The sequence below is a fragment of the Gopherus flavomarginatus genome, chromosome 1 (assembly GCF_025201925.1).
Source record: "Gopherus flavomarginatus isolate rGopFla2 chromosome 1, rGopFla2.mat.asm, whole genome shotgun sequence".
NCBI classification, from domain to species: Eukaryota; Metazoa; Chordata; order Testudines; family Testudinidae; genus Gopherus; species Gopherus flavomarginatus.
The window spans coordinates 205593424-205612347 of NC_066617.1; the positions used below are offsets into that span (position 1 = coordinate 205593424).

Here is an 18924-nt window from a genome sequence, read left to right on the forward strand (position 1 = left end):
TAGTAGTTATTGGCTATTGCTGCTCATCACTTTGCAACATAAAGCTAGTGGAAAAACAGAGCTTCTCAGTATTGCCATCGCTATTATAAAAGGAGTAAATGTACTTCTTCCCAGGTGAGGGGAATAATTATGAAAATAAACTTATGAAATCAGTTTTATTAGCTAATATTTTGGTATGGTTGTTAATACTTTTCTGATGCTATTGGGATCTCAACGCAAACTTCAAACTGCTTGTCTAATAATATTAATACAGTAAAAGCTGTTTTATCTGGCACTTCACCAACCGGAAAGCTCTATAAAGCAGCCCAGGACAGGTTGTTGCTTGCGGGGAACTGCCCGAGGTGAGGGGCCCCCACACTCCCTCCTGCGCCCCAACCCACTGCCTTGAGCTCCCTCTCGCACCCAAGCTTCCTCCCAGAGCCCATTCCCCACACCTGCTCCTGTTCCCCAACCTCCAGCCCCGCACTCCCTCCCACACCCAAACTCCCTCCCTCTGAGTTAATTGGCATTTTTCACTTACCGGCATTCCCCATTCCCCCAACATGCAGGATAAAACAGCTTTTACTGAACTAATAATTTGTTTTTCAGTATTAGAGACCGCAATCGGAGATCAGGGTCCTGTTGTGCTAGGTATTATGTAAACACATACTTACTGATTACTACCATTAAACAATGCTGCCTCTGAATTTGCTTTTTACAACTTTTGCAGTAGGTCACATAATTAGAATTTTTTTCTTGAGTGTATCAGCAATATTAAAATTAAAGTTTCTGTTCTAGTTTTTCTTTTCCAAAGATACATTTAGAAAAGCGTATTAGAAATATTTCTAGCTTCGTACTTTTATCAGTTTTTATACTACTTAAAATTTAGTTTTATTTTTTACATTTAGTGAGTAAATTTTAATGGTTTTTAAGCTCTTTGTATAAATGGCTTATAAAACATATTTGATTAAACTTTTTATTTCTTAAACTACTGTCATAGGTTCGACAGCAGTTTCCTCCTCCACTTGGCTGGACAAGCACTGAAGCTCCTACACAGGTCACCGTTGAAACCCATCCAGTTCAAGAAACCACCTTTCATGTAACCCCTCAGCAACAGAATGCATTACATCACCACCATGGGAATAACTCCCACCATCACCACCCCCACCCCCACCCCCATCATCATGGACAGCAAGCCTTGGGTAGCCGGACCAGGCCAAGGGTCTACAATTCTCCAACAAATAGCTCCTCCACCCAGGATTCTATGGAGGTGGGCCATAGTCACCACTCCATGACATCTCTGTCTTCCTCAACTACTTCTTCCTCTACATCTTCCTCTTCTACTGGTAACCAAGGCAATCAAGTCTATCAGAACCGCCCAGTGGCTGCTAATACCTTGGACTTCGGACAAAATGGAGCTATAGACATGAATTTAACAGTCTATTCTAATCCGCGCCAAGAGACTGGCATAGCTGGACATCCCACATACCAGTTTTCTGCTAATACAGGTCCTGCTCATTACATGACTGAAGGACATCTTGCAATGAGGCAAGGAATTGATAGAGAAGAGTCTCCCATGACAGGAGTTTGTGTTCAGCAAAGTCCTGTGGCTAGCTCGTGACTAAACTGAAACTAAGTTTGTTTCTTGTGTGTTTTTATAGAAGTGGTGTTTTTCCAAAAACAAAGTGCAAAGCTGCTTGAATCAGGAGGAGATAAACTCACTGAACCGCTACAGGGGGGCAAAGCTGACTATTTTTTTAAACTTGAAAAGATTGCAAAGGGACAATGTAAGTTTTTTTAAGAGCCATGTCCAAACCCACCTTAATGGATAGCTTAGAGGTGTTGTCTCACCTTTTGCTTCCCCCTTCCTCCCATTTTAACTTGCCACAACCTAGTCATAGATTTTTTTTTCTCATTCAACAGGGGTTAATGTTCAAATGTTGGTCTTAGTTGCAAATTATTTTTTTTAAAAGCACTGCACATGATTTACATAAAAGGACCCTTTGAGGTTGGTGGGGAGGGATTGAGTAATATGGGTTTTTTAAGTTCCCCAAATATACATGGGCACAGAAATGCAGTACTGTAAGGAAGAGGGACCTTCAGATTACACTATATATAATATTCAGCTGTAAAAAGGGACAGTTGTAAAGGAGTTTGTAAGGCACAGTAAGCATGCTAAGTGGCGGTGATCAGAACTCTCCTTATCTGAATCTACTGAGGATCAAAGCAGCAATTGTAATGGGATTCTGTGTCTCTCATATTTTAGAGACCACAGTCAGCTAGTATTGGAATATGACTGGTCTCATAACTAAGGTGCACTGAGAAGCAATCAACAGGTTGGTCCTGGCCAGTCTTGGGGAGGTCTTAAGTGGTGGTCTTTGAGATAACCTTTGGCCTTATGGATTTGGACTCTTAAATTAGAAGAGCCTACCATTTCAGATGCAATCACTTTTGGACATGCTTTTGCAGACAGTCCTTAATGCTGAAAACAGAGAATGGGTAATTCAAGAGGCCTTTCTTTTAAAATAGACTTTTGTGACCCACTTATTGTAAGGTATTGCAAGGTCACTTTGCGTGTGTCATAAAGTTGACTTCCTTATTGGTTGAAGGTCACAGAAGTAGTGGTTTGCGTTTGATGGAAATAGCTACAACTGTGTCCCTTCCTGCTTTTTTACTTTTTTCTTTTGCTTTTTCTCGGCACGTGGTTTCTCCACCATTACTTCTGCACAAAGATGTCTTCTGTTCATTCTGAACATTTTAAAAAAATGCAGAATTTTATGTGACTGCTTTTTTGCCTCACAATTATGCTGTGAATTTTACAAAAATTTATTTTCTTTTTTGATAATTTATTGTACCAAAGCTGTTTTTATAGCACATAGATGTCTGTAACCAATAATGTAGCAGTTCTGCACTTTGACACAAGGTGTAATTAGACCATTTTTAAATGTCAGTTGAAAATTATGGCTGTACTATTGCTTAAACAAAACTGGAACTGTTGTTGAATTCATAGCCAATACATTTACAGTAATCTGTGTACTGAACATAATAGATTGACATCTAATTCAAGACTATAACATCTGTTACATTTTAAATGTGTTCAGGCTTCTGAAGGTAAAAGGGACACTAGATTCAGAAGCTATGAAACCAACAGTTGATTCTTGTATTCCTTATTAGCATAAATGTAAACTTGAAGGCAAGACCTTGATTGCATGAACAGGTCCAAAATAATAGTATGAGTAAAGCAAAAAGCTCATGAGAGACCTGAAGTTAGCAGGCTGTATCTAACAGGTGCCTGATTTTTGGGTTATGCTGCCTTAATATAACACAGTCAGCTTGGCAGTTGCTAAATTTATGGGCCCACATAAAGCTTTATAAATATTATGAATAAAAACTCAGTGAATTGAAGTGAAAAATAAGGGTAATTCAGCAATTACCCATCCCAGAACATTGTTTGCCCATTAGATATTACAGAAGCAGTGATCTACCTCTGCCAGTAAGCCCTTTAAAAACGTAGTTCAGCAGAAGAATATTGCATCCTTATACTGGTCAATTCCATGTGGCTGGCTTGGTCAGGTTTTTTTGAACAAAAGTTTTCTTTTGTTATACTTAACAATGGCAACACAGCAGCTGAATACTGTATAAATGCAAATGAGTACATGGGGGTTGTCAGTTTTTGTAAATCACAATTTTTCTATCACGGGATCCATATTTCTTTTGTATTGACATCTCAAGCCTGTGAATTAAAGTATTTTTGAACTCAGTAGTTCAGAAAAGTTTACAATGATTGAAATGCGCTCATCTTAGAGACAGAGCACTGAGTTCAGCAATATAAAAAGGAATCCAGTACTTACTGCTGTCTAGAAATATAAGGGTAATATAATATAGGTAATTTTTCCTGTGTTGGTTGCCACACTTTAGCAAGCACCAAAAATTAAAGCAGTTTAAAAAAATATTTACATAAAGAAAAATCATAAAATCCAATGCTTCTGCATACTGTGTTATGTTACAGTCCAGTTTTGTGTGCTTTACTACACAGTTTGGTTACAGGACTTCTGTGCATTGTAAACATAAACAGCATGGAAAAGGTTAAATACCTGTGTTCAGATTGTAAGATCTAGTCCAGACTTGCTGTGTATATTGTAACGTTAAATGAAAAAGACAAGCCCTTTGTATTATAGTCATGCAGTCTTATGTATGATAAACAGTTGAATAATTTGTCCTCAGACTCTTTACTGTGCTTTTTAAAAAAGTAATTTAAGAGAAAAATGTAAACATAGTAATATCTTCCTATGCAATTAACCTATTCCAAACCTTGGTTTGGTAGGTATAACTATAGTAAAATATGTAAATATTAGATACATTGACACAGACTTTTAAAAAAAATTACAGAAGTAAAAGTTGGAGGCGTAACAGATCATTTTGAGTTTTTAATTGAAACAGCAAGGTATATGTCATCGATGTATATAAACACTGACGCATTTTGATCCTGCTTGATTCCAATTGACATATAATATTGTTTTTAATTTCAGAATTGTTTATATTCTTATCCACTAGTTTCAGAATATTACAGAGATCGTCTTATATGCACTTTAGAGTTCCTACTATTATAATCAATTGATAGATTTCAAGGCCAGACGGGTCATAATAATGATCTAGTCTGACCTCATTCAGAACACTGGGCATAGAATTTTACCTGGTAATTCCTGCATCAAGCCCATATCGTTTGGTTGAGTTAGCACATATGTTTTAGAAAAACATCCGATCTTGATTTAGAGGTTTCAAGAGATGGAGAATCGACATCATCTCTTGGTAAGAAGTTCAGTGGATAATTATCCACACTTAAAAATTATTCCCCTGGCTCCTAGTTTAAATGTATCAAGCTTCAGCTTCCAGTGTTGGGATATTGTTATGCCTTTGCTTACTAGGTTAGAGCCGTCTAGTTCAGACATCTTCCCTGTAAAGAGTGAGCAAGTCACTTCTTAACCTTCTCTTTAATAAGCTGCCTTTATCAGGCCCCTTAAGTCTCTATCTGCAAAGCATGTTTTCCAGACCTCAAATTATTCATGTGGCTCTTCCCTGAACTTTCTTCAATTTTTAACATTCATTTTAAAGTGTGGATACCAAAACTAGACACAGTGTTCCAGTAATGGTCTTAATAATGCCATATACAGAGTAATATCACTTTACTCCTATCTGTTTATACCTATTCCTGTTTATCCATCCAAGGACTGCATTTTAGGCTTTTTAGCCACAGCATTGCACTGGAAACTGTTTTGTTGGTTATCCACAATGACTCCTAAGTTATTTTCAGATTTGCTGCTTTCCAGGATGCAGTCAACCATTCTGTAAGTATGACCGTATATTCTTTACTAGAGTATGGCTTTGCATTTGACTATTTTTAAATGCATGATGTTTGAATGTTCCTGGTTTACAAAGCAATCCAGATCTGTAGAAGTGACCTGTCCTTTTATTTATGACACCACCAATTTTTGTGTGGTTTTCAAACTTTATCAGCAATGATCTTATCTTCTTCCAGATAATGGATAAAAAACACTGAAATAACTTTTGAGCTGAAAGCCAACCCTATTGAATCTCTCTAGAAACACTTTCAGTTATTGTTTTCCCCATTAACTGTTACATTGAGATATATTGGTTTAGCCTGTTTTTAATCCATTTAATATGTGCTGTATTGATTTTGCATAATGCTGTTATTTTAATCAGAATGTGGTACAACACTTTGAGATAGCATGGCAATATCTACATTTCCAAAATAACCAGATAACTCATAAAGTGAAATTGTATATGATTATAAATCTAGCTTGCATGCAAAATTTACAAGATCAGTATCACCAGTTTCTTATATATGATTCAGCATGTCAGTGTGGTAAGATATATCCTGATGTAGAGGTGCAAATCAGAATATTAGAATTCTACAGAATATTATGGTTGCCAGGCAAACACACATACATATCTGCTCTATTAGGATTATAGGTATTCTGTGCACACCGTTGTTTGATTGGGTCCTGTTGAATCACCCCATTGTTGGGTATATCAAGCAATTTCTAATGATCTTTAGAAATTGGGATTTATTGTCCACCTGATGATTACCTTTAATTTCCTAATTTTTCCAACTTTTTTTATTAACCTGCTGAGGGCAGTTGTTTAATTTCCTTAGCATTTCTCCAAGATAATGGTATCAAATATGCAGCCCTCCCCCACCCCCCATCTAAGATTGTGTGTGATTTCTTGAACGAATAAGATTGTACATAGATTTATTATGAAGTACTAATATGGACAATACTGCATAAGACACAAACACAGTATCTGCCCTAGAGAGCTGAATGACAAATACAGATGTGATACGCTGGGTGGTAAGCTAGAGGAAGGTGTACATACAAATATAAACTACAACTCCCACTTTTCTAAAGACGGTGTAGAGAGAACAATCTAACTCATCTGGGTTTGTGCTCATGGGTTTCAGAAAAGAAATGGGTCATTAGGAGAGATTTGAATTGGGGGTGGGTTAGGGCCTAGCACAATTGAATTAAATAGAAAATCTATGTGTAGTGGGCAAATCTGGAGGGTATGAAGGTGTGGAGGGGGGGAGCTGTGGGTGAGGCTGGTATAGTTGGTGGATAGGGTTGAGAGGCAATAAAACAAGGAATCAGGTAAGGGATTAGGGTAGAGTGGAATTGTGTAGATCTTGAAAATGAGAATGAGGGGTTTAATTAGATTGATCCTGGGAGATCTAGTGAAGGGATTTGAAGAGGTAATGATGTGGTCTGATTGGATCAGGAAGATCATTTGAACAGTTGTACTTTGGATTGGCTGGATAGAAGCAATGTGGGTCTCAGGGAAGCCAGAGAAGAGGAAATTCCAGTAATGAAAATGGGAGATAACTGGGGCATAGATAAATATTTTGGCTGTTGTGACAGGATTGATTTTCAATATGTTATGGAGGAGGAGGAAGTGGCAAGACTTAGCAATAGTCCTGATATGCAGGATAAAGAAGAGAGGATATGAAAGATGGTCACAAATATCTGTGACTGTGGATGAAAGTGTTGTAATTGAGAAAGGAAAAAGTGGAGAAGAGGGCTTGGTTTGAGCCTTTTAAACTTGAGCTCTTGTGGTGAACCAATCAGGATGATATGTCAGAAAGTCAGAAATGTGGAAGGTGAACAACAGAAACAGATGTGTAGGTGGTAGATTAGTGTCAGCGTAGAGGTAACAGCTAATGCTGTGTTAATTCATTCAGTCAACTAAGGATAAGGTGTAGGAGAAAATGAAAGGACTTGAGGACAGAGCCGTGTGAGTCTCCAACAGAAGAGGGGCTGAGGAGTAGGAGCCTCACCACAAGAGACACTGAAAATACATAATGATAGAACAGCATCACAAAAGTCAGGTGGACAGTGTCTGTTAAGAGAGTCATCAACTACTAAAGCCTGTAGAAAGATTGAGGATGAGCATGGAGGTGAGGCTAACTATGAACAGGTAATTGGAAACCTTTGTTAGAGCAGTAGCAATGGAGTAGAAAGGACAGAAAATCTGTTAATTTATATGCATAGATTTGTGTATGTATTCTGAAATAGGTTCTGTGACAGATTGTGGATCCAGTGTAGGGCATCCTTTATGGTACTGGACTTCTGGGCCATCAAAAGTAATTCCCTTCCTGATGAAAATTCAGGAAACATTAACACACTTTTGCAAGTCATCCTGGCTAAGTAATTACAATGGCTATCAGAGTGTGAGGCTGCTGAGCTCAAATAGGAAACAAATCTGCCTGACACAAAAATCTAAGAGCAGCTTGAAGATTACTGTGTTCCAGTCTGAGCAACAAGAAAAAAAACAAAGTTTTTGTTGGAAAATATGAGCTAATAACTTCTTGCTTATCAGACAGTCAGTAGTATGTAACTTGCACAGTACAGTAAATCTTTTTCCAAAGGAAGCGGTATTTGTATTGAAGTGAACAAAGAACATCAGCTCTTTAAACAAAAATCTGGGAATCCAAAACAGCCAATTGTATGATGGGCCAGTCAGTCATTTCTGAATCTCAGAATAGTGACTAGAAATTTTCCCATATGCCTCAAATTGACAGACAATATTGGTCCAGTTTAACTAGGACAACACTGTGAGATACCTCAGTACAGCACCTTGGAGGTTTCTTCTATTCTTGCTCCTCTCTATATCTGACATGCTTCTCACTGGGCCATTCCCTATCTCCCATGATATCTGGGGGCAGACCAGATTTTAGCTCTGCACCTCAGGAAGAGCTCCCCAGCTCCAAGCAGTGCACACAGCAAACACCTTTGTAATAGAACTTTCAGAGAATTTTTAAAAGATTTTTAACTAAATGTCTGTTTCTTCATTAGCTTTGAGGTTTTCTTCCTCAAAACTGCTAACCTCAGTAAATAAATGCGTAAGTTAGAAATGACTTTGGCTTTTTGGGGAGGGTGCAATGCATAGTACCTCACCTCTCCTCTCCACAGGAACTTGACTCGCAACTAGTGTGTGGTGAGGTCCACTTTGAGACAGTTGAGCAGGCTGCATGGAATCTCCCTTCATTGAGAACAGGCAAGAATCATTGGCACAGAGTCAGCGAAGATTAGGGTTGGAAGAGACCTCAGGAGGTCATCTAGTCCAACCCCCTGCTCAAAGCAGGACCAGTCCCCAACTAAATGATTCCACCCAGGGCTTTGTCAAGTCAGGCCGTAAAAACCTCTAAGGATGATGATTCCACCACCTCCCTAGGTAACACATTCCAGTGCTTCACCACCCTTATGATGAAATAGTGTTTCCTAATATCCAACCTAGACCTCCCCTCTGCAACTTGAGACCATTGCTCCTTGTTCTGTCATCTGCCATCACTGAGAACAGCCAAAATCCATCCTCTTTGAAAGCCCCCTTAAGGTAGTTGAAGACTGCTATCAAATCCACCCTCACTCTTCTGCAGACTAAACAAGCCCAATTCCCTCAGCCTCTCCTCATAAGTCATGTGCCCCAGCCCCCTGATTATTTTCATTGCCCTCTGTTGGACTCTCTCCAATTTATCCACATTCTTTCTGTAGTGGGGGGTTTCAAAACTGGATGCAGTACTCCAGATGTGACCTCACCAGTGCTGAACAGAGGGGAATAATCACTTCCCTCAATCGGCTGGCAATGCTCCTACTAATGCAGCCCAATAGGCTGTTAGCCTTCTTGGCCACAAGGGCACACTGCTGACTGATATCCAGCTTCTCATCCACTGTAATCCCCAGGTCCTTTTCTGCAGAACTGCTGCCTAGCCAGTCACTCCTCAGTTTGTAGCAATGCATGGGATTCTTCCGTCCTAAGTGTAGGACTCTGCACTTGTCCTCGTTGAACCTCATCAGATTTATTTTGGTCCAATCCTCCAATTTGTCTAGGTCACTCTGGACCCTGTCCCTACCCTCCAGCTTATCTACCTCTCCCCCCAGCTTGGTGTCGTCCATGAACTGGCTGAGGGTGCAATGTATCCCATTGTTCAGATCATTAATAAAGATGTTAAACAAAACTGGCCCCAGGACTGACCCCTGGGGCACTCCACTTGATACCAGCTACCAACTAGACATTGAGCCATTGATCACTACCCATTGAACCCGACAATCTAGCCAGCTTTCTATCCACCTTATAATCCATTCATCTAATGCACTTGCTGGCACAAATACTGTGGGAGACCCTATCAAAAGCTTTGCTTAAAGTCAAGATATATCATGTCCACCGCTTTCCTCATATCCACAGAGCCATTGTCTCACCATAGAAGGCAGTCATTTTGGTGAGGCATGACTTGCCCTTGGTGAATCCATGTTAACTGTTCCTGATTACCTTCCTCTCCTCCAAGTGCTTCAAATGGATTCCTTGAGGACCTGCTCCATGATTTTTCCAGGGACTGAGGTGAGGCTGACTGATCTGTAGTTCCCCGGGTTCTCCTCCATCCCTTTTTTAAAGATGGACACTACTACTAAAGCTGGGGTAAATTTTTCTAAGCACTCCCTCACACACACTGCCTCTCCCTCAGGCATAGGACCCCTATTCCCACAGCTTGAATCCTGGGGGAAGACAATTCCTTTTCCTGCACCCCTAAGCAACCTGGAGGGAAGTAATTCCTGTTCCCAGCCAGAAAGTAGGCAACATCTTCGCACACAAGGTTGAGAAGGTCACAAAGCATCACCCCTTTCCCACAAGTTGTTTTACCTGAAAAGCCTTGGCTGCCGTGAAAGCCTGAGCTGCCTGCAATCTTTCTGATACCTTTCAGTCCTTTGTCACCAACTGCTCTAGCTCATGCCTCATTCAGTGCAGTCTCCACTCAGCCCAGACCCAGCATCAGGGAGCATGGGGATGAAGTGATTCAGATCTCCCTTCTCTGAGAGATGGACCTGCCTTCAAGGCTCTAGAGGCTTGTCCTACATTGTAGCTGAGAGCAAGCCTCCCAGCTTGGGTGGCTGCTTGAGCTAGTGTGTTAAAAATACCAGTGTGGATGTTCTGGCTATAAGGCTGGAGCTTAGACTTTCAAGTGTATGGGGTTGGATGGGCTTGAGAGCCTGCGCTGGAATGCCCACATGGGTATTTTCAGCATGGTAGCGTGAGTCTGTCTGAGCTGGGAGACTCTGTGCCAGCTGCAGGAGGTCATAAAGTGGGCACTGTTTTCCTTAGGGAGACATGCAGGATAGGTGTCTGCAGCTTTCCCTTTCAGTCTCCCTGGTAACACTCTCCCCTCACAAGGCTCCTTTCTCACTTCTCGGGGATTTCTCCCATGGACTGGTGTTAGGATATTCCTGACAGTTCTTTAACACATTTGTAAAACCTCTCCTGAGTCTCCTATGCAGTTCCTCTGATGCAGAGAAATCTCTAAATCTGTGATTTACAGTGAAATACCCTGGACTCTGAATTAAGTTTTCCCAGAATTAAGCACAAATAAAGCACTATCTTCTCAGGTGCTTTTAGTTTTAGAAAATGAAACATCAATTCTTCCTCCCTCCAAATTAAAATGAAATAAAGAACCTTGCAAGGTTGAAGGGCTGTGTAATTCATTCTTTCTTGGTTTATAAGGATGGGATTAAGATGGAGTGGGAATTCTCTATCAAGACCTATGTATTCCTAAGGACTCAAATGTCTTCATTACTCTGCTTAATGTTAAGCTTACTCCAGACTCCTTAGTAAAAAGGTCATAGTTATGCCAGTGGAGATAGTATTCCTGCCAACTCACAAACCAGAGAATACGACATCACTCAGACTAAATTTAGATACAGCAGCCACAGCCTCAGCCCTAAGATTATTAGCTGTAGTCTCTAACTGTGAAGTCTTACATGGGAGGCCATTGAGAGCACATACAAAAAAAAAAAAAAACCCCAAACCAACCCATACCCTACCCTGTATAAAATTTAAAGATCTCCCCAACAGCTTTTTCAGGACTGATGCTTCCGCTGGCTCTGATTTGTTGTGTGTTGAAAACATCCAAAGATATGTTGAAGGGGCAACTATGGCTTCATTTGAAGAAATTGGAATTGCAGGCTAACATCATATATCCTTCCAAATATTCTGTTGGTAAGCACTTTGGGGAGCATAGAGACAAAGCAGCCACTGAGACTTCAGACAAGGGCAAAAGTCCTCCCTTCCATCCAGTGAAAGAATCTTCAAACTACATTATCTCAGCAGGCATTCTTTTTGAAGCTGCTGCTTCTCCAGATTCCAGTACAGAGATTACATGTTATGAGGAGGCCATTGCTGAAAGTTGGAAGGCTAAGGCTGGGATTCTCTGGAATAATATCCCACCCCCAAAGCGTCTCTTGATTTTACATTTCACAAGTCTGGGCAAATTATAGCTCTTCTGCCATAGGATGCTTTTCAGGGTTGACTCTTACCTGTGATCGAACCATCTCAGAAAATGAGTAGTTGAGATAGTCAGGGAAAGATATTCAATAGAACTCAATTACTGTACCTGGGACAAGTTTATCCTTTGCCCAAAGTAAATTAAAATAAAGCAATGCTATCCACAAGACTGTGTACCATCGGAAGATGAAGGTACAGTAGTCCATATCCTCCACCCAGTTCTTTGGAGACAGTTATTTTCGAAAGAACATAAGATTCTTTGTGGTGCGAATAGAAACAGTCTCTTGATAATGTAGAAATGTATAAATTGGATGTGAACAGAGCCTACTGAGGAATAAAGGAGTGTATAGCAGAGGCATTCAAAGTCTCATGTAAACTCCTATGATTACTATGTGTTCTGAAGATAGCTGTGATTTTGTGGGTGAAGAGATCACACACATCTTATGCAAAAGTCTGTAAGGTGCTGTGAGAGTTTAGAATATCTGTCACTGATATCTAACTTTTTAGTGAGTACTAAAAAAAAAAAAAGTTAAGAAAAAAAAGAACTGCTGATCTCCATTATTCAATAGTGTTTGAGAATTCTGCTTAGTTTAAAGTAAAGCTTGGTCATTTTCCGTTGCTTGAACTTAAGCTTACATCATTTAGTAGTATTTGTAATAATGAATTGCTACAGATTCACTTGAGGCAAGGATTTTTTATTTATCACATTAAAAGGCTCTAAAACCACAAGAAGTCTCTCAGCAGACAACTCAGTTTCCATCCTTTTTTGTGGTTTGTCCTACTGCAATGTGACAGGCTTAGTGTTCTCCTTGAACACATCATCTTACAGGCCCATTATAATGTTTAGGCATTACTGATAGACGATGATAAAGAATAGTAGAACCGGTGAATTAAAAAATACATTTCCAATTAAGGTTTTCAAATTTTTTTATGAATATTGTTGATAGTATCACTTCTGAAATGTTAACATTTACCAATATTTGATTAATATTTAAGGCAAAAAGAACGCTACTGCTTAGCACTTTAGCTATTAGTACACCATTCTGAAAAATGTAACACTTGGAGCTCCCCAGGAAAGATGCATTTTACAGAATGGGAAACTGAGGTAGAGTAGTTAACTGATTTGCCCAATGCCATGCAACAAATTAGTTCCAGCGCCAAAGTTAGTGCCCGGGGAAGCTGGCTGACAGTTACTTAGACCACTCTTCCACTCTGCTTTGTGCATCATCAAACAAATTAACTAAATTCCAATTGCAAAAGAAATTTCTGCCATTAGTTACACCTGTGCATGCCCACTGAATATAATGGGGCTGTACAGCTGCAACTTGGCATGTTCAAACTTTACTACTGATGGTGGTGTCAGTCAGAAAGAGCATAGCTTGACTTTCAGATCCCAAGTTTGCAGAACTGGCATTTAGAAATCCCATCATCTCTCTTGTTAAATAAGCAAATTTGAAATGAAAATACTTGAGATAAAATAAACATGGAGCCCCACATATCATTTTTACTGTCATTTTCTAACTAGTAATCTCTTCTTCAGTCTGAGACATGTAGGCTGTATCTCATTTCCTGCTAACTCCAAAGGTGATTCAAACCATTCCAAAGGGCTCTGGAGCTTGGCCCCTTCTATATTTGTGCCAGATTTTCTTCCTTGGGCAATATATGCTTTCCTCTGCCTTAGGGGAGCAACATTTCCCATGTTCTGCACCCCCAAAAGTGGTTACCTGTTGGGCTTCTTGTCAGGCCTGTTACTTTGAGAAATATGGTGGGGGATGAGGATCCCCATCCCCAGCAGAACTTAAGTCTTCCAAGAAGTCGAGGCTGGAAGAGGGAACTCTCTTCCTCCTCGTTTACTCAGAAAAGTCAGCATCAGCCCAGTGCTCTTCCCAGCAACTGTCTACCCTATTCTCTTTTCCCCCTTCTCCATCAAGGCAGGGCAAGACTGGGGAGCCTGGAAGTTGCTTGGATCATATACCATAGCTGGCTCCAAGTTCTTTTCTGCCCTCATTGCAGTTATTATTGGGAGGCAGAGCAGGCTCATCCAAAGGGGGCCCCTCTTGTAGGCCCTGTGCCCTTTGTAGCTTAGAGGAAGGGACTCACTTTCTGGACAGGGACTTTGATTCTGAAATTGTTGGTAAAAACCTGGAGTCCTGGCTGAGGAATATGCCAAACAATTTCCCTTGGAGAATATTAAGGCATTAGGAAAGACAGCGTAATCCAGGAGTAGACAACCTATGGCACATGCACCAAAGGCGGCACGTGAGCTGATTTTCAGTGGCATTCACACTGTCAGGGTCCTGACCATGGGTCTGGGGGGCTCTGCATTTTAATTTAATTTTAAATGAAGCTTCTTAAACATTTAAAAAACCTTATTTACATACATCAATAGTTTAGTTATATATTATAGACTTATAGAAAGAGACCTTCTAAAAACATTAAAATGTATTAATGGCATGTGAAACCTTAAATCAGAGTGAATAAATGAAGATTTGGCACACCACTTCTGAAAGGTGCTGACCCCGATGTAATCTATCAGATTCTTGTCTGAGGCAAGAAACATGTCTTAAATTCAGCCAGAAGCCTGATGTATGCTTTCCGATTCATGTAGATGTTGAAGAGTTAATCACAGCATCTGGGAAGAAACCTGATGCCTAGCCATCCTTACCTAATGGTAAGTATAAGTTTTTATAGGCTGCCAGAAAGGTGGTTGGAACTCCTGGAGCCTCTACTCCATATAAGTCCTGTTGTTTCATTGTCTCTCCCTATAGAAAGCACTGCATCCCTAAGGGACCCCCTGACAACAAGTTTACAATCTACCACAGGAACGATGATTAAGTGAAAAGTCCATTGTTGCCATCTTCCATGGCCCTATGTACAAAAGCACAGTGTGTTTTGGTAGAGGAGGTCTCTTCAGAAACCATTCCAGATAGTGGTTGTGTTAAAAAGACCTAAGAAGGCATGTGGTCAGTTTCAGATTTTCTTTATGGTGCATTGTTGGATTTGGTCACTTGATGATTTTCTGCTGGTCAACAACTTAACTGACAGAGGACCTTGTATTGGGCCCTGAAAAAGAAAATTATTTGAGTGCATTCTCCAAGCCAATTTTATCTTTCCTGTGGTACAGTGACCAATACTGTACATAATATTTCAGATAGGGGTCTGACCAAGTGCTCTCCTCATTAACCGTTAGAACACTGAGGACAAGCATAGTTGCTCGTCTGTGTTCTGTACCAAAGAGCGTTAATCTTTTCTCTCCTGACCCCAGAAAAGGAGCTTACTGAAAGATAACTAATTTGAGAAACTAGAGTACCCTGAATTCAGTCCTCTAGAATATCAACTTTGAACAGAGAGAGAATTTATCAATAATATATCAATTTATGTTGTATATACCAAATGCAGGGAAATAGAAGCTACTGTTAAATGGGAAAGAGATTTGAATGAACAATTGTTTTAGCTTAGTTACATATTCCAGTCTCCATCAGTGGAAAGCTCCAAATGTGTATGTTTCATTTAATTCATAGAACATATCACTCCAGAAATATGTGCTCAAATAGATAGTGGTGGGAATGATGAATGTATAAAATTTAAATTCTAAAAGGGGTTGTCCCATAAATCACTGTTTTGACACAAGGTTGCAAAATCTATTGAAGATGTACTGGAAATATTTAATATATGCCAATCTCCAATGTATGCTCCATGTTCTGTATGACCTTCCTCTGGACATACAGAAAAGTGCATTCTTGGATATTGCACAGTCTGGTAGTAACGAAGTGTCTTCTAAACTTTAATGGAAAGTCACTGTTCTGTTAGTGGAAGAATAGATTAAGGATGGACGCTTTTTCCTCTGGGAGAAAGTAATTTGACATAAGGAGACCTCCTGAAACATTTCATAATGTATACGTGGCACGTGATGCTGAGCTGCTTAATTAGAGCTACTATAGAAACCAAAATTTTAACATTAAGCAACTGTGCATAAGAGGGCTGTTGAGAATTGTTATGTTAGACGATGATTCCCATTTGATAATGTATTGTGATATCCTAATGCATATTAACATCATACCTTTACATTACTTTTCTGCATCGCACCAGTTCTCTTTGAAGTCATTGGAGCTGTGCCAGTTTATATCTGCTTAGGATCTGATGCAGTGTCTCCTTTTTGGGGGGAAAAGTGGGTAAAAGAGGGTTTTATTTTTGTTAAGCCTTATTATAATGGCTCTCTAAAAAATATAGGTCAAATTCAAGGTCTTGGTCCTTGTCTTCAGGACATTCCATAACCTGGGCCCACGGTATCTAAAAAATCACTTATAGCTCCAGGATGAGGACCACAGTTGACAACACTGCTTCTCATACACAAAGGAACTATCTACTGTAAGGGTAAAACTGGTCTATGTAAGAGATGGTGCTTTCGTGGGGACTAGTCCAAGCCTCTGCACCAAAATTTGACAGGATCTAAGAACAGGCTGAACTCTCCTACCTCTTAGTCCAAGGTCTACATTTTTTGACCTGGCCTTCAGTAATTAAAATGCATAACATGGTAGTGTGACCTAAGAGCACCCCAATGCCAGATGACAAAGGGCCCCTTGCTTGTAACAGTAAAACTCAGCTGGCCTGACCAGCTCGATACAACTCATGCACTGTTGTCCTGATATTTATTTAAAAGGTGTCAGGTAATATATCATTTGAAAACTAACACCACACTGGTTATTAATATCACTGAAATGTTTGAAACAGTGCTGTAGGTGAAATTATGGATACTCTCCAATATTATGTTTTGGAGACTGTAAACAGATAAAGGAGGCAAACAGTTTTTTTCCAGACACCCAGGAAGGCAAACACCTCTGGCTTAGTGGCAAATTGAGCTAGGTGTTACCAGGAACATGGAGAATTGACTATTCTTTTGCATTGGAGACTACAGGAAACCATTTGTATTGTAAAATAAGAGACTGTAAAATGAACATGACATTTGGCTCCTTGGAAGACACAGAAAACAGAGCCAAGCTGAGTCCCCAGCAGGGCTTCCTGACTTTTAAGTCAAAGATAAACTTTGGGAATATAAGGAATTGCTGAGTGACTTTGGAGTATCTGTCTCTTGATTGATGAAAGACACCAGCATTTTGATGCTGTAAGGATGGATTCTGGCTGGAATAGCTGGTCACGCTGGGGAAGTTGCTGAAAGTAGGGAAACCATCTTGAACAAGAACTATAGCAGATTAAGTTGAGTTTTAGAAATGGTTTTTACTGGTGTTTGTTTGTAACCATTTCTATCTATTCCTTCTACTTGGTATCTTTTGTTAATAGAACTTGTTTTATTTTTATTATAACCCAACTCAGTGCTGGGTTTGAAGGGAACAATGTGTTTTACCCAGGGCAAGATAATAAGCTGTAGTGTGCTGACTCTTTAAAAGAGCAGAACTTCTGTGAATGGTCAGTATGAGGGCTGGACATTGCGGGACAGATGGTTCTGTGGAAATTTGGAACTGAGAGTCTGTTGGGGTCATTCTACAAAAAGTAACTGGGCAGTGGAAGCCAGGGTGTGACCTGCATGCCTGTAGGCTGGCTGATGGAGTCAGGCTGTAAACCACAGCAGCATAGTGTTTAAGGTACCCAGAACTGCAGGGCAAGTGGTAATGCAACCCCTTATTGGTCTGGTCTGAACCCCAAGTTTCACAGGCGTATATATAAACATTATTAAAACAACACAGCAACCCTCTCTCACAGTTCTCCCCGTGGGCCTGCGGAGGAGACTGAGAGAAAGTGTGTTCCATGTGGTAGGTATTAGTCAAATCTTGCAATGCAGTGCAGAGATACTATAGTGAGGAGGTCAGTATAAGAACCCAAATAGAATACAAATCTGTTTTTGATTCATGTGTTATTTTAAGAGTTATATAAATAAAAAGATGTTGCCACCCCTAGACCACTTGCTCCCTTTTAGCAACAAAATGAGTCCCCTCCCATAGTATCTTCCTCAGCCCTCCAAAAGTACCAAACAGTCCTCCTCCCTGTAGTCCTCCAGCTCATTCACTAATTCTTCCCAGCTACCTCCTTGCTTCTGGCTTCCTTCACAATTCTTTCCCAGCATTACATTCCGAGTATTAACGGAACAACATGGTCAAAGTAGGAGTGGATGCAGGAGGCTGAAGAAAAGTTGCCGGAAGGAGGACTGGTTGTGCCTCTGGAGTGGTGCCAGTCCTGAGCTCTTCTGTTTCACAGTAGTAGAAAACCCTGTCTACACCAGTAGTGACTGCCACACCCCAAGAAATTAATCAACTGCCTTATGTCAATCATCTGTCAGAGAATTACCTAGTTTTCAAAAGGTTCTCTGTACCATCTCTTGCTTTGGGTTCTTTCCCTTGACTAATACAAGCTGTTGTACTGTTTGCCATTTCCCCTTACTACAACCAGATAAAGTATTCATTGCTATTATTTTTCCTCCAATTCAGTCCTTTGAACATGAAGAAATAAATTTTCAGATTTATATGAGGAATTATTACATTTACCTAAATTTTTATTTTTTGTCTATAAAAATACTGTTCACAAATTACTCTGAACAAATAAATTCAATGGGACTGGAAATCAAAAGATTAGTGTCTACTGACCTAGTAACTTCAGGGAGACCCTGTCTCTCACATAATTCCAGTACGTTAGAGGAGCTGAGGCAATAACTTTACACAGGACTGTGCAAAGACGACAGCCCACGAAATGACAAGTGCTCAGAGCCAATGGGATCATCGACACCTGTGCCTTGAAACCAGCTGGAGCAACGAGATATGCTGAACCAGTGAAGTCACAGCAATCTGTCCCTTTGCATCGGCCCACTAAGCTAGAAATACTGAACCAGGAATCTCACAGAAATCAATAGCTGAAAATTAGCCCAACAAGGCGAAAGTGCTTGAGTATAGCTGGTAGGGAAAAACTGGATTTTTCCACCCATAATTTTTTTGAATGAAACATCTTAATTTGAAATTTTTTGATAAACTTCAAAACAAAATGACGTTCTACTGTAAAATGAAAAAATTCAGAGTTACGAACACCAAGGTTATGAACTGACCAGTCAAGCACACACCACCTAATTTGGAACCAGAAGTATGCAATCAGGCAGCA

At 40.1% G+C, this 18924-nt stretch overlaps 1 protein-coding gene across 3 annotated transcripts in view; it reads left to right on the forward strand.

The window, feature by feature from the left end:
- DYRK1A (dual specificity tyrosine phosphorylation regulated kinase 1A) overlaps window positions 1-4197 on the forward strand; it is a 156838-nt gene extending 152641 nt beyond the window's left edge. For all 3 annotated transcript variants that reach the window (XM_050916370.1, XM_050916350.1, XM_050916360.1), the window contains one exon: window positions 980-4197. In XM_050916370.1, coding sequence (XP_050772327.1) covers window positions 980-1600 — 621 coding nt within the window. In that variant the 3' untranslated portion in view covers window positions 1601-4197. The remainder of the gene's footprint in view (window positions 1-979) is intronic.
- Window positions 4198-18924: the final 14727 nt, after the last annotated feature.